The sequence below is a fragment of the Microcaecilia unicolor genome, chromosome 3, assembly GCF_901765095.1.
Source record: "Microcaecilia unicolor chromosome 3, aMicUni1.1, whole genome shotgun sequence".
In the NCBI taxonomy this organism is placed as follows: Eukaryota; Metazoa; Chordata; class Amphibia; order Gymnophiona; family Siphonopidae; genus Microcaecilia; species Microcaecilia unicolor.
Window position 1 is genome coordinate 512,470,953 of NC_044033.1, and position 14,358 is coordinate 512,485,310.

A 14,358-nucleotide genomic window follows, 5' to 3' on the forward strand; every position below is an offset into this window, starting at 1 on the left:
GGAGAGATTTGTAAGATTTACCCAAGCTAGGAATACTCCAATATGGAAACAAGGATGCTACCGGGCAGGCAAGCCAAAAGAGGCACAGAGAGGTCAAAGTACTTTTGCATGAATATGGGCTTGATATGGGTTTGGTGATTCCATATACCTGCAGCTCTATGGCAACTAAGCAGTGAAGAGACTGCAAGCATCAGAGAAGGTTGGCTGGAACTGGGTAGGTAAGAAGGATAGGGTAGTTTGCTGTGAAGGAACAAGCTGGCTCTGACACGGTTTGGAGGGTTCATAGGATTGATGGAAATGATAGGTGGGCTGGTTGTGGAGACAAAGACATGGGCATCTAATTCACGGCTTTTTCGGTTGATATCACTTGACCACATGTCACAATGAAATATAGCTGAGGCGAGTGGAGGGTGGGGGGGTGTGATTTCCATATTCACAAGAGCAGCACCGGTACACAGGACTTCCGGAGACAGGAAGGTGGTAGAACTAGAGGACATGAATTGAGGTTGAAGGGGGGCAGACTCAGGAATAATGTCAGGAAGTATTTTTTCACGGAGAGGGTGGTGGATATGTGGAATGCCCTCCCGCGGGAGGTGGTGGAGATGAAAAGGTAATGGAATTCAAACATGCGTGGGATAAACACGAAGGAATCCTGTTTAGAAGGAACAGATCTACGGAATCTTAGCGGAGATTGGGTGGCAACGCCGGTATTTGGAGAGTAAAACTTCTACAGTCTGTGCCCTGATCGTGACTGAATAGATATGGATGGGCTGGAGTGTAAATTTTAAGGGGCTTCGACATTAGCTTCAGAAATTTTAGTATAGAAATGATAAGTAGTAGTAGTAGTAGTACAGGAACAGTGCTGGGCAGACTTTTACGGTCTATGCCCTAAGGCAGGGACAAATCAAACTCAGGTATACATATAAAGTATCACATACCATGTAAAATGAGTTTATCTTGTTGGACAGACTGGATGGACCGCTCAGGTCTTTATCTGCCGTCATTTACTATGTTACATGAGGCTACTATTTAGCATGACCCATGTGCACAACTGTCAGCAGCAATGACATTTCCAAAGAAAGCTGGAAAAACAATAACTAAATTTACATTTTATGAACAGCTAACAACGGAAGCCCTAGCTATATAGTCCAACCAGTAAACAAACAAACATGGAGTTAAACAGATATTTTCGAAAACAGCTTCACTAGTTTTGGTGGCTGTCTGTATTAACGCAACCTGCTGGCAAGAAACATGAGGGGGCCCCTGGGTGCTGGATTACATAAAAGAGACTTGTAAGAATCAAAGAAAATGACAAAGTCTTGAATGATCTTACAGCAAAGAGAGGGGGAGGAAAACGTAAATGGAATTTACAAATGCCTGGAATGGGTGCACGACTTTTACATGCTGCTGTATGAGTGCCGGACTTTTGGACACCCAAATGGCGGTGTCTAAATTGCCCTCGATGTACTTCTCCCCCTCCCCCACACTGACCTCCAGTGCACGGAGCTGGGCCGGCAACAACAGGCAGCGGTCCTTGGAGCAGAAGGGAGCTCCTAGATGCCCCAGGCAGTGGTTGAGAGACAGGTTGGAACAGGCCCCTTGGCTGTACCGCCCCATATAGCACCCAAAAGTCTGGTATCAGTGCCACATGGAGGCACCCAAAAATCGTGCTTTGGCTTGGGACAGATATATCAGGAAGAGACAAGAACAAGGTTGGGAGGTTGAATAAAAGATTTGGGGTGAGAACTTGTAATGGTTTAAGTATGGGGATTTATGAGGGCAGTTTTAGGGTTGTCTGCTTTTATTTATTTATTATTAGAATTTCTCTCATGCCTTTTCAATTATAGCTCAAGGCAAGTTACATTCTGGTACAGTAGTTATTCCCTGTCCCTGGAGGGTTTATTTGGGGGGCAAAGTCCGTGGTTACCCCTTACCAGTGGATTTTGCACTAAACATGTGTGTTTTCCTTCTGAAAAGTGCACCTGGGAAGTATGCTTAAAGGGTATTTGGATTTACCTCACACCTCAGTAGTTCAAGGTGAATTATATTCAGGCACTTTAGGTATTATCCTATTCCTGGAGGGGCTGCAATCTAGGTTTGTTACTGAGACAATGGAGGGTTAAGCCCAGGATCACAAGCAGCAGCAGTGAGACTTGAACCGATTAAAATATCAAGACACTTAAAATATCCCCCCCCCCCTCAAAAAAAAAAAAATCTAGTCAAGACTGAACTTTAGCTCTCTTTGGGAATATAAGCGAAAGGATTCAGAACTCACTTGAATAACAGCATTGAAAAAACAGGTATTTCCCAGGTTATTTATTCCTTTAACAGGTACAGATGTATTGTTGGCCAGTACTTTCGTTTTTGATATCCCACAGGCTTCGGGGTCCTCCTCACAGAGATGTATCACTTTTGCTGAAGAACCTATGAAGGGGGAACAGAAAATGCAATCTAATTCGTACCCACTCACATTAAAAAAAATAGCTAACAAAACATGAATGTCCTTGTTTGCCGACCTGCATCATCTCAAAAACAGAGTTGGGAGGGGGGGCATAAGATCTCATGCGATTTCCATTCCCCCCCACTCCGGCCCCATCATAAGGAAAGCATAACTGTTCCATAAACAGCAGGATAAAGCCAGACACACAATGGGTGACATTATCTGATAGTGCTGACAAAGACTAGCTTCCTCAGCATAGGCGGTCGGTGGCCCAACTGTTTGGGGAGGCTAAAGGGGGCCAGGGGTGGAGCTTAAATCCATAATTGTCTGATAACACACAGAAAAAAATAAATAAATAAAAAATAAAAGTCACAATTAATACATTTTATTAAATGTAGATATTAGATATGTATCATATGTCAAAGAATAAAGTGGTTGCTCAAAGCATATACTAACCACAATCGTAACTACAAAACACTATGCACAACTTTGTGCAAAAACACACTCAGAACCTTACTGTACCATACATATTACACTGGGCAGAACCTAATACACCAATACGGAAAATGCAGACCATCAACAATATGAAACAAGGATCATAATATCACAATTCTCATGTAGAGCCACAAAACATCCTAATTCATGTTTAATGTGGGATAAAATGCCATAAGTAAGTAAATAAATATAAACTTTTAATGTTGAGCACCTGATTCTCAAAGTGGACATATTCCAAACACTATAATGAAAATAAAATGATCTTTTCTACCTTTGTTGTCTGGTGACTTTTTCTGATCATGCTGTGCTGGCCCAGTATCCGTTCTGCTGCTATCTGTCCTCAGTGCAGGTCAGGAAGTCATCCTCGTTAAATATCTCCCTGGCAACCCAGGACACCTCCAGCCAACCCCCCCTGCTTTCCCAGCAGTAAGGTAAACAAACCATAAACCAATTTTTACAACTGCTAGAGGGCTTTCACTGCAGCTCCTGCTGTGAGGATGGAGGTAAATCAACAATTTAATCCCCTCAGAGCAGCTGGACTCCACAGCTGATCCATTCTGCTGCAGCAGGGGGGAGGCTTAGCCTCTCCAAGCCTCTTATACCGGGCGCCTATGTTCCTCAGAGATTTTTCAAGAGAAAGACACTAGCTCTCTCAGAGTCTCCTTCAACTGAGAGGAAGCACTGAAATGAAGGACAATATGATGAAGGTGAAAGAGGATACACTCAAGAGTAACCTAAAGAAACAATTTTTTTAACAGAAAGGATGCTGGTGGATATATGGAATGGACTCCTAGAAGAGATGGTGGAGATGAGGACAGTTTCTGAATTCAAGAAAGAACTAAGGACAAAAATCTCATAAGAAAGAGGAAGGGGTTTTTGACCTTAATAGTTGGAATAGATGGGCAGACTGGATAGGCAGATGACCTTAATCCGCCTTAACTTTCTCCGTTTCTGTTTCCCACATAGTCGCTACATCACGAGTCCTCTCAATCCAATACAAAGAGGTCAATATCCTAGGAAGGTTGGCAGATATATATTAATGGATTCATCCTACTTTCTACAAAGTATCTTTAGTACAAGTAAGCAGCTATACTTTCTCCATCTACACGCAGAATAAATCTAGTCACACAACTGGGGAATCCCATACCTGATGGCTGCTCCTTTTTTATTTATTTGATTTTGTGTACTCTGGGCAAGTTGGCCAAGAAGTTGTTGGGAGGCATAGGCAGCGTAATGGTGTGGACCATAGGGGCCAACGGGCTACCAAACATTTGCCCCTAACACACCATCAGCAACTAGAGAGCTTGGAGGCAGGGCTACAGATTGGTTTGTTTGGTCCCTCTAACCAAAAAGGTGTTCCTATTTCAGACTCTGCCCATCCCGGCCCCCAAAAAGGGAATTACTTAAGATACAGGCAGAATTGGGGGTGGGGGGGTGGGATTGTGTGGGAGGGACGCCCAGAGCGACTGTCGCGGAAGATTATGTGGAGCGCGGTGGAACAAGGGGGAAGAAGCATGCCTAACGTGCTCTGGTATTATTGGGCGGCTCAACTAAAACAGATTGGGGAATGGAGCAGGGTGGACTTATCCCCAGTGATAAGGCTAGAACAGATTTTTGTACAAGAGGGAAAATTAGATGGGCTATTATGGGCTTCATTCCCTGTGAATAGCTATAGGAGAATGACATTAAATCCCTTTGTACTGCACTTATTGGAGCTCTGGGGAAGCCTCAAAGGGAAACTAAGGAAATCTCAGAAAAGATCAACGTATGCCTGGATTACCCAAGAACCCAGGTTTCCAGCGGGTGGAGAGGGTAAGGTGTTTAAGGTGTGGGCACAGAAAGGATTGATTTGTTTTCGGGAATTAATGGGGGAAGGGGGACTCAAAAAATCTGAAGAGCTCCAGACAGAATATAATCTACCGGAGGCGGACAGATTTGCTTATCTTCAGATTAAGCATTATGTAATAAAGGAACAATGGATAAAAGAAAACCCATTAGAAGGGGAGAAATTTGAGAATCTATGGGGGCTGGTAGATGGTGGAGGGAAAGGGATTTCTAGGTTGTACGGGCATCTTAGAGGGGTAGAGTTGGTTAAACTTCCCTTCATGTTAGCATGAGAACGGGATTTAGGCACAGAACTTGGTATCTCTGATTGGAAGAGAGTGTGCGTGGAGGTTAAAAAGGCATCAGTATGCGTGCTAATAAAGAAGAACGCTTATAAGATTTTAAGTCGATGGTATTATACCCCAGATAGATTAAAAGCAATGTATCCGGAAGCTTCCGACAAATGCTGGAGATGTGAAAAAGCAACAGGCACATACTACCATATATAGTGGGAATGCACATTACTGCAGGAATTCTGGGGAGAGGTGACAGGCTTACTCACTAAAGCATTGGGAGTATTGTTCCCCTGTGACCCCAAGTGGTGTTTACTAGGCTGGGGCAATAGGAAGGGGAAGAGATGGCAATGTAGAATTAAGCGGATGGGGCTTTCGGCGGCAAAAACTATCATAGCTTTAAATTGGAAGCAGAAAGAAGGCCCCACCATACACAATTGGATAATGAAATGAAGAGTGATATCCTCAATGGAAAAGTTGACAGATCGCCCTTGGGGAAAATATAATTTGTCAGCGGATGAATGGACACATTTGAATGTAATTCTTAAATCATTGAACCTGAATAGGGGCTGGGAATGTTCGGAAAGAGCAGGGGGGGATTAGAGGCGGGGGGGGGGGGGGGGGGGGGGTTATATATAAATGGAAAATTATTGATGAAGGAGTGAAGGGTTAAATGTTTATAACTATGTTACATGACTGAATGGAGGGGAATTCGAAATTTTGTAGGTAATGTTGAATCATCAATAAAAAATATATAATTAAAAAAAGAAAAGCTGATACCACTTCTGGTAAAAAAATAAATAAATAAATTAGAGCAAATACAAAGGATTACCCTCTAGTACCAATGCCTAGTAAAAACCTATCTTTTTAGTTTAGCTTACCTAGGCTACTCAGTCCCTTGCAGTACACTTGAGGTCCTGACCGCACTGCTCCCCTCCCCTCTGTTGGTTTTGTCTCTTTTCTATTAAATACCTGGTGTTTCAGTTTTCTATTTCCTTCTATTTATTATATTTTATTGTGAACCGCCTTGATGTTCTGTACAGAAGGCACTATTATCAAACCTTATAAGCCATATTCTCTAATGAATTCTGGGGTATAAGAGCCGCACTGTCACACAGCTCAGGGAGCAATTGTCTCTTTTGATATCAGACATCCACACTTTAGCATGTACAAGTCCCAGAACTCTGACTCCAAGTACTAAGTACATAAGTACATAAGTAGTGCCATACTGGGAAAGACCAAAGGTCCATCTAGCCCAGCATCCTGTCACCGACAGTGGCCAATCCAGGTCAAGGGCACCTGGCACGCTCCCCAAACGTAAAAACATTCCAGACAAGTTATACCTAAAAATGCGGAATTTTTCCAAGTCCATTTAATAGCGGTCTATGGACTTGTCCTTTAGGAATCTATCTAACCCCTTTTTAAACTCCGTCAAGCTAACCGCCCGTACCACGTTCTCCGGCAACGAATTCCAGAGTCTAATTACACGTTGGGTGAAGAAAAATTTTCTCCGATTCGTTTTAAATTTACCACACTGTAGCTTCAACTCATGCCCTCTAGTCCTAGTATTTTTGGATAGCGTGAACAGTCGCTTCACATCCACCCGATCCATTCCACTCATTATTTTATACACTTCTATCATATCTCCCCTCAGCCGTCTCTTCTCCAAGCTGAAAAGCCCTAGCCTTCTCAGCCTCTCTTCATAGGAGGGATCAGTTCCACAAAACAAACTCCAGAATCCTAAAAATGTAACCAGGGTTGCTTCCTACAGAACATAAGCAGATGCAGGGCGGATAAAACGGGCTCACACACATGTAAAAATAATGATGATGATGATGGTAATGAAAAACATGAGTTTTAGGGTGCCACAGTTGTTGAATGTACTGATCAGCATTCAAAAACTTCTGGACAGTGTTTCAAAATAAACAATGTTCAGAATGACCATCTGGGCAAAACTGCCAGAAGGCAAGAACTGAAACAAAAGCATATGGAAAAGCAGATTTTTCTTTTCCCTTTAGCAGTACAGGGTAATGACTGTCAGCCCTGGATTAGGTCATGCTTCACTGTGTTGAGACTCACAGAACCACCTGGCTCCCCTCACATAGCCACTAAACCTGTACAGCCCTACCGGAGTGGACTGTAGCCACAAGGCAAACTGCAGCATGGAACTTCTCTTTCAAGGTTAAACGGCAGCTTCACTCAAGTAGGGGGTATGTGTGTGCCTGAGAAGACGACGCAAGGGAGCACCTTCCTGCCCTAGCAAACATAAAATATATCTGCAAACAGAAAGGAAAACGCAGCGTGGCCTAGTGGTTAGGGTGGTGGACTTTGGTCCTGGGGAACTGAGTTCGATTCCCACTTCAGGCACAGGCAGCTGCTTGTGACTCTGGGCAAGTCACTTAACCCTCCATTGCCCCAGTTACAAATAAGTACCCGTGTACAATATGTAAGCCGCATTGAGCCTGCCATGAGTGGAAAAGCGTGGGGTATAAATGTAACCAAAGAACAAGCAAACTTCATGTTAAAAATGAGGTTTATTGCTCAGCCTGAGCCATTGTATGCAAGGAGAGGAAGTTTAAAAATGTTAAGAGAACAATTAAGCGCTTGAAAAAGAACAAAAGGAAAGAGCAAAACTATTGAGGGAACCTATTGTATGAATTTTTGTATCAATGCCCAGCAGCATCTCTCAATAAAAATCTGCACAAACGCACTCTCGCTAGTAATAAGACACTACATGCTCTTTCACTCATCTTGCTCCCCACAGAATATGGGGTTTGATGGGAGCCTGCTCTTAAGTGATCTGCTGACTATTTAAAGGGCAGAGTCCAGTGAAGAGGTTATAACCCCTGAGATATGACCTAGATCCATTCTCATCTTGAGCACAAAGAGATTAAGGTGACTGTTTGCACTAGATAAGCAGTACTGCAGGATTTCAAGTTTAGGGCTATCAATAGAAATCAAACAAAATAAAACATGGAAAAGAAAATAAGATGATACCTTTTATATTGGACATAACTTAATACATTTCTTGATTAGCTTGATCAGACTGTCATAGTAATGCTTGAATGTTTTCACTTATATACACTGTCAGCCAGCACATTTGCTTATTTCCGATCTGACGAAGAAGGGCAACCTTCGAAAACATTCAAGCATTACTATGACAGTCTGACAGGGTGGGAGGATGGGGGTTCCCACACCTGTTGGGTCAGCATTTTACAGGACCAGTAGCTCCCCTGACTCCCTCTTCCCCCACACAGTCCAGCACCCCCCCTCTAACTCTTTATTCCCCTCCCAGTCCAGCATCTCCCCTCCTACTCCTTATTCCACCGCACACACAGTCCAGCATCTTCCCTCTGACAATCTGTTCTTCCCCATGCAGTCCAGCAACTCTCCTCCATCTCCCTAATCCCCTCCCATTCAGTCCAGCAACTCCTTTCTCTCTTGCTCTCCCCAAAGATGATCCAGCATCTCCCTCCCCCTCTTTCTCTCGCAGTGGCCACTGTATCTCATCGGGCCTGAAGCAGCAATAAAACAAAACAGTAAGCATGCAGCCTTTAATCCCCTCAATGCTCCGAAGATCCTTCCACATCCTGTCCCAGAGGAGGTGGGATGTGGCAGGCATGGGCTTAACGACTGCACACTTACTATTTATTTTACTGCCATCACTTCTAGTGGCCAAAAGAGTGCAAAGCTGCAGCCATGAATGACGGAAAGGGCGGGGCAGAATTTTCCCTTATGAAAAACTGTACCTTTTCCTTTCCCTTTTTTCCTTCTGTTCCTTGTCTTTCTCATTGGTTTTGTTTGTTATTGTTACCCCACCCTCTCTTTATTTTAATATATTTTTTTTATTTGTACCCTGCGCTTTCCCACTCATGGCAGGCTCAATACGGCTCAGGTACTTATTTGTACCTGGGGCAATGGAGGGTTAAGTGACTTGCCCAGAGACACAAGGAGCTGCCTGTGCCTGCAGTGGGAATCGAACCCAGTTCCCCAGGACCAAAGTCCACCACTCTAACCACTAGGCTACTCCGCCACTGTAAATGGCTTAGATTTCTTTTATACATAGGCGGTATATCAAATAAAAATTCACCTTGACCTTCTGTATGAATTCCAGCTATATCTATATGGGCTTTTTGGAGGCACTTGCTGCCACCCCCAAAAATCTGCATAACATTACCTAATGTAGAGTTACTCCTTCGTGTGACTTTAAGGTATGAGAAAAACAGAAAGCAAAGCTGTGAATGGGAGTAAAACTAGGCTCAGAAGAAATGAAAAACAGCAATGCGTACGATCACAAACATAGAAGAAAGACAGTCCCTGCTCAAAGAGCTTACAATCTAATTGTCCCGTTCCGGGCCCTTACCTGGCACTCCGCGGGCCGGAGCGGGAGGATGGGGCGCCCGGGGAACGCGGGTCGACGGGCAGAAGCTGCCAGGGGGATCGCCGCGGCTACAAGTTGCTCCGAGGCCGGCGATCCAGGAGAACTAACGCCGGCCTCGGAGAAGGGTATCCGCCGGCCAAGATGGAGGCGCCGGCGGCGGCGTCCTCCTCGCTGCAACAGGATCAGCGAGGAGGCTCCGCCCACACGCGCCGGATTGGCGCATCCCCTTAGGAACTCCGCCCATTGGACGGAGGAACCAATCCGGTTCCCGCTGCCGGCTGGGGCGCAGGGGATTGGCCACAGCTGTTCTCCAGTCAGGAGGAGCGGGGGATTTAAACGGAAGCATGGAGGGGAACCAGTGCTTCCGTTTTCTTGTTTGAAGCCATCCAGTGAAACCTTCCAAGCCTGTGTTTGTTCCTCGTGACTGCTAGCTGTCCTGCTAGCGAATTCCAAGCCTGTGTTTGTTCCTCGTGACTGCTAGCTGTCCTGCTAGCGAATTCCAAGCCTGTGTTTGTTCCTCGTGACTGCTAGCCGTCCTGCTAGCGAATTCCAAGCCTGTGTTTGTTCCTCGTGATTGCTAGCCGTCCTGCTAGCGATTTCCAAGTCCGTGTCAGTTCCTCGTGACTGCTAGCCGTCCTGCTAGCTATTTCCAAGACTGTGTTTGTTCCTCATGGCTGCTAGCCGTCCTGCTAGCGATTTCCAAGACTGTGTCTGTCCCTCGTGATTGCTAGCCGTCCTGCTAGCTATTTCCAAGACTGTATTTGTTTCTCATGCCAGCTAGCCGTCCTGCTAGTTATTGCCACTTCAGCGTACGTTCCAGTTGTCAGCTAGCCGCCCGGCTAGGCCACGTTACCAAGGACTCTGTATCCACTTCCAGCCAGGCCAGCCGTCACCCCGTGGTTCCAGCAGTCCTGCTGGCCGCCCGCAGCTGAGGGCTCAACCCTCGGTGAACAGCGGTCGCCGCGGGTGAAGAGTCGGGGTGCTCGGTTATCTCCTGGGACTAGTGAAGCTCGGGAGAACTCGAGAGCTCACCTACACCAAAGTGGCATCAGGGCCGCGACAGAAAACGGAAGCCATGAGCTTGCCGACGCAACCTGATCTACGGGACCTGGCCAAGGTTCTCCAGCAGCAACAGGAACAGCTTAATGCCCTGTCTGGGGCCCTCCAGAATGTATGTTCTCAACTTTCCACGCTTCAGGTACAGAACCAGGCCGCTGCGGTCCAAGAGGCCGCAGCAGCTCCCCGTATGGGAGGGTTCCGTGTGGGACCTCGGTTCCCTGAGCCAGCACGATACGATGGGAACCCGGAGGGTTGTCGAGGGTTCCTTCATCAGTGTAATCTGGCCTTCCGGATGCAGCCGGAGGCCTTTGCTTCAGATCAAAGTAAGGTAGGCTACGTTATGGGCCTGTGTACGGGAAAGGCCCGGGACTGGGTGGTCCCTCTGGACGAACAACATGATCCCATTTTGGGGGATTATAGCGAATTTCAGCGCCGCTTCCGGATGGTGTTTGACATTCCGGGAAGACCCTCCTCCGTGGCATCGGAGCTGCTCCGGATTCATCAAGGAGAGGGTACAGTGGCCGACTATGCCATTCGGTTTCGTACCTTAGCCGCGGAGCTGCGGTGGGATCCGGAGTCCTTGACGGCCATTTTTAGGGAGGGATTACACGAACGAATCAAGGATGAATTAGCGGGACGAGAAATTCCCGGACCTTTGGATGCCCTCATCTCACTCTGTATCCGGGTGGACACTCGATTCCAAGAGCGAGCCAGAGACCGGATGGAGCGGCAGAAGTGGGTACGAGGGGCCTCCAAGACGAGCAAAGGGCCGTCGTCTCGCCAGGTGAACCGGGACTCTACGGAGCCCGGGGAGGAGCCCATGGTAATGGGTCGGCAACGGTTGACCCCCGCCGAGAGACAGCAACGACAGGCTAAGGGACTGTGTTTCTATTGTGGGCAGGCTGGGCATTTCCTCCGGACTTGTTCCCTCCGGCCGGGAAATGCGCTCCCCAAGGCACCCTGAGGGGAGGGTTCTTGGGGCACTCCGCTCCCCTACAGGAGACCTTGCTCATCCTATCAGTGACCTTACGGTGGCAAGAGGCCACGGTGCAGACCCGAGCCCTGGTGGACTCGGGCTCTGGGGGCAACTTTATTGGGCTCGAACTGCTGCAGCAAATGGGCTGGCCCACGCTTCCCCGGAAACCTACGCTGCGGATAACCTCCATCCAGGGAACTACCCTTCCCCAGCCGGTTACTGAGATTACACCTATGTTGGGTCTGCAAGTGGGGGAGGGTCATCGGGAGGAGGCCGAGTTCTTAGTATTACCCCGGACCATCCACCCGGTGGTTCTGGGATTGCCATGGCTACGATACCACAACCCAGTTATCGACTGGACCGGGGGAAAGATTCAAGCTTGGGGCAACTCCTGTCAAGAGACCTGTTGTAAGGATCGGGCTGGCAGCTGTCCGGCCTTAAATACCTTGCCCAGGGAGGGACCCAGTGAACTGGGCTCCCTGCCTAGGGATTATAGAGACTTTGCCGATGTGTTTAGTCCCAAGGAGGCGGAGGTATTACCGCCGCATAGGCCTTTTGACTGTGCTATTAATCTGAAGACAGATACGGTACCTCCACGGGGCCGCCCGTACAAACTGTCCCGAGGAGAAGTCAAGGCTATGCGAGAGTATATCCATGAGAATCTACGGAAAGGGTTCATTCAGCCGTCTACATCTCCCTTTTGTTACCAAGAAGGATGGAACTTTGAGACCGTGTATTGACTATCGGGGATTAAATGCCATCACCGTGAAGGATCGGTTCCCGTTACCACTCATTCCCGAGCTCTTGGACAGACTGCAAGGAGCTCAGATCTTCACGAAGCTGGATTTGCGGGGAGCCTACAATCTAGTACGAATCCGCTCAGGGGACGAATGGAAGACGGCCTTCAATACCCATGAGGGGCATTTTGAATATCGGGTAATGCCATTCGGTCTCTGTAATGCCCCTGCGGTGTTTCAACGGCTCATCAATAGTGTACTAGAAGAATTACTCAATTCCACGGTGATTGTATATCTGGACGACATCCTGATTTACTCTAAGGACCCCAGGGAGCATCCGGGCCATGTACGTGCGGTGCTGGACCGCCTACGCCAAGCCCATCTATTTGCGAAGCTGAGTAAGTGCGCCTTCCATCAGCGCTCGTTACCCTTTTTGGGGCATATCCTGCTTCCAGGGGGGTTACAGATGGAACCAGACAAACTCCAAGCCATTCGAGAGTGGCCTCAACCGAAGGGTCTGAAGGCCTTACAACGATTCCTGGGCTTCGCAAATTATTATCGCCAATTTATTCCACAGTATTCCCGGTTGACCACCCCGTTGACGGAGCTCACCCATAAGGACGCCAGGGTCAGGGACTGGCCGCCAGAGGCGCAAGCGGCGTTCCAGCAGGTCAAAGAGGCTTTTGAGTCCGCGCCTATTCTGCTGACACCCGATCCTGAGAAGCCCTTCACGGTAGAGGTGGACGCATCCGCTCTAGGGGCCGGGGCAGTCATTTCTCAGATTAACCCCGAGGGCCGGCGCCAACCGTGCTCCTTCTTTTCACGCAAATTCTCTCCAGCCGAGCGGAATTATACGGTTGGGGATAGAGAACTCTTGGCCTTGAAACTCGCACTGCAAGAGTGGAGACACTTACTGGAAGGAGCGGAACACCGGTTCACGGTCATCACGGATCATAAGAACCTCCTCTACCTCCAAGAGGCCCAGCGGCTGAATCCCCGACAGGCCCAGTGGTCATTATTCTTTTCTAGGTTCCATTTTCAACTAGTGTTCCGAGCGGCCTCCCAGAATACCCCGGCAGATGCGCTCTCCCGGGCCTTTGAAGTACCAGAAGAAACTAAGGAGACTCATCCTATGCTAGACCCCGCTTGCCTCAGTGCGGCCACAGGGGAGGTTGCCCAAGTCCCGAGATTCATGGCGGTCGCTGACCGGAAGAGGGTTTTGCAATGGAAACACTCGTCTAGGTGGGCGGGGCACTTCGGGTACCAAAAGACCCTCCGGTTCATCTCGAGACAGTATCGATGGCCACAGATGAGACGAGATATCCTCCAGTTTGTTACCTCGTGCCCAGTATGTGCCCGAACCAAGCCAGTAGGAGGACCCCCCGTGGGAGACCTACAACCTTTGCCCATACCGACCAGTCCTTGGTCGGAGATATCCATGGATTTTATCACGGATTTACCTCGGTCCCAGGGGCATACTGTGATCTGGGTGGTGATAGATCGATTCTCTAAGATGGCTCACTTTGTTCCCTTCACAGGCATTCCGACAGCAGCATCTCTAGCTCAAGCGTTCATTCACCACATTTTCGACTACATGGACTGCCCATTCGGGTCATTAGTGACTGAGGACCCCAATTCACCTCTCGCTTCTGGAGAGGTTTATGCAAGGCCTTGGGGATGGAGAATCATTTTTCATCCGCTTACCATCCTCAAACCAATGGCATGGTTGAGAGGTTAAACCAAACCCTGAAAAACTTCTTAAGAGCCTTTGTCAACCAACGACAAGATAACTGGGTTTCTCTACTTCCATGGGCCGAGTTCGCCTATAACCAAAGTGACCACTCATCCTCAGGACAGTCCCCGTTCTTCCTGGTATATGGGCGACATCCGCGGCTTCCAGGGCCGTTCCCGACTACCGCCGCGACCCCGGCTGGGGACCAAGTAGTAGCCGACCTACAAAGGGTTTGGAGGATGGCTAGGGAACAATTACAGAAAACCGCGACCAAGGACAAGCTCTTTGCAGACCGCCACCGGCGGCCCGCCCCCGTGCTCCAACCAGGACAAAGGGTATGGTTAAGCACGAAACACCTGAGACTCCGAGGATCCTCCCGAAGACTGGGACAGCGATACGCGGGACCCTATGCAATCCAAGA

The 14,358-nt window shown here is 48.0% G+C and overlaps 1 protein-coding gene across 8 annotated transcripts in view; it reads right to left on the reverse strand.

Moving 5' to 3' along the window:
- Window positions 1-14,358, reverse strand: part of USP45 (ubiquitin specific peptidase 45) — a 203,963-nt gene that overhangs the window by 137,409 nt on the left and 52,196 nt on the right. For all 8 annotated transcript variants that reach the window (XR_003941673.1, XM_030199155.1, XM_030199154.1 and 5 more), the window contains exon 6: window positions 2,276-2,424. Coding sequence is in view for 7 of the 8 variants with exons in the window: in XM_030199155.1 (XP_030055015.1) it covers window positions 2,276-2,424 (149 nt within the window). In the remaining variant the exon portion in view is untranslated. The remainder of the gene's footprint in view (window positions 1-2,275; window positions 2,425-14,358) is intronic.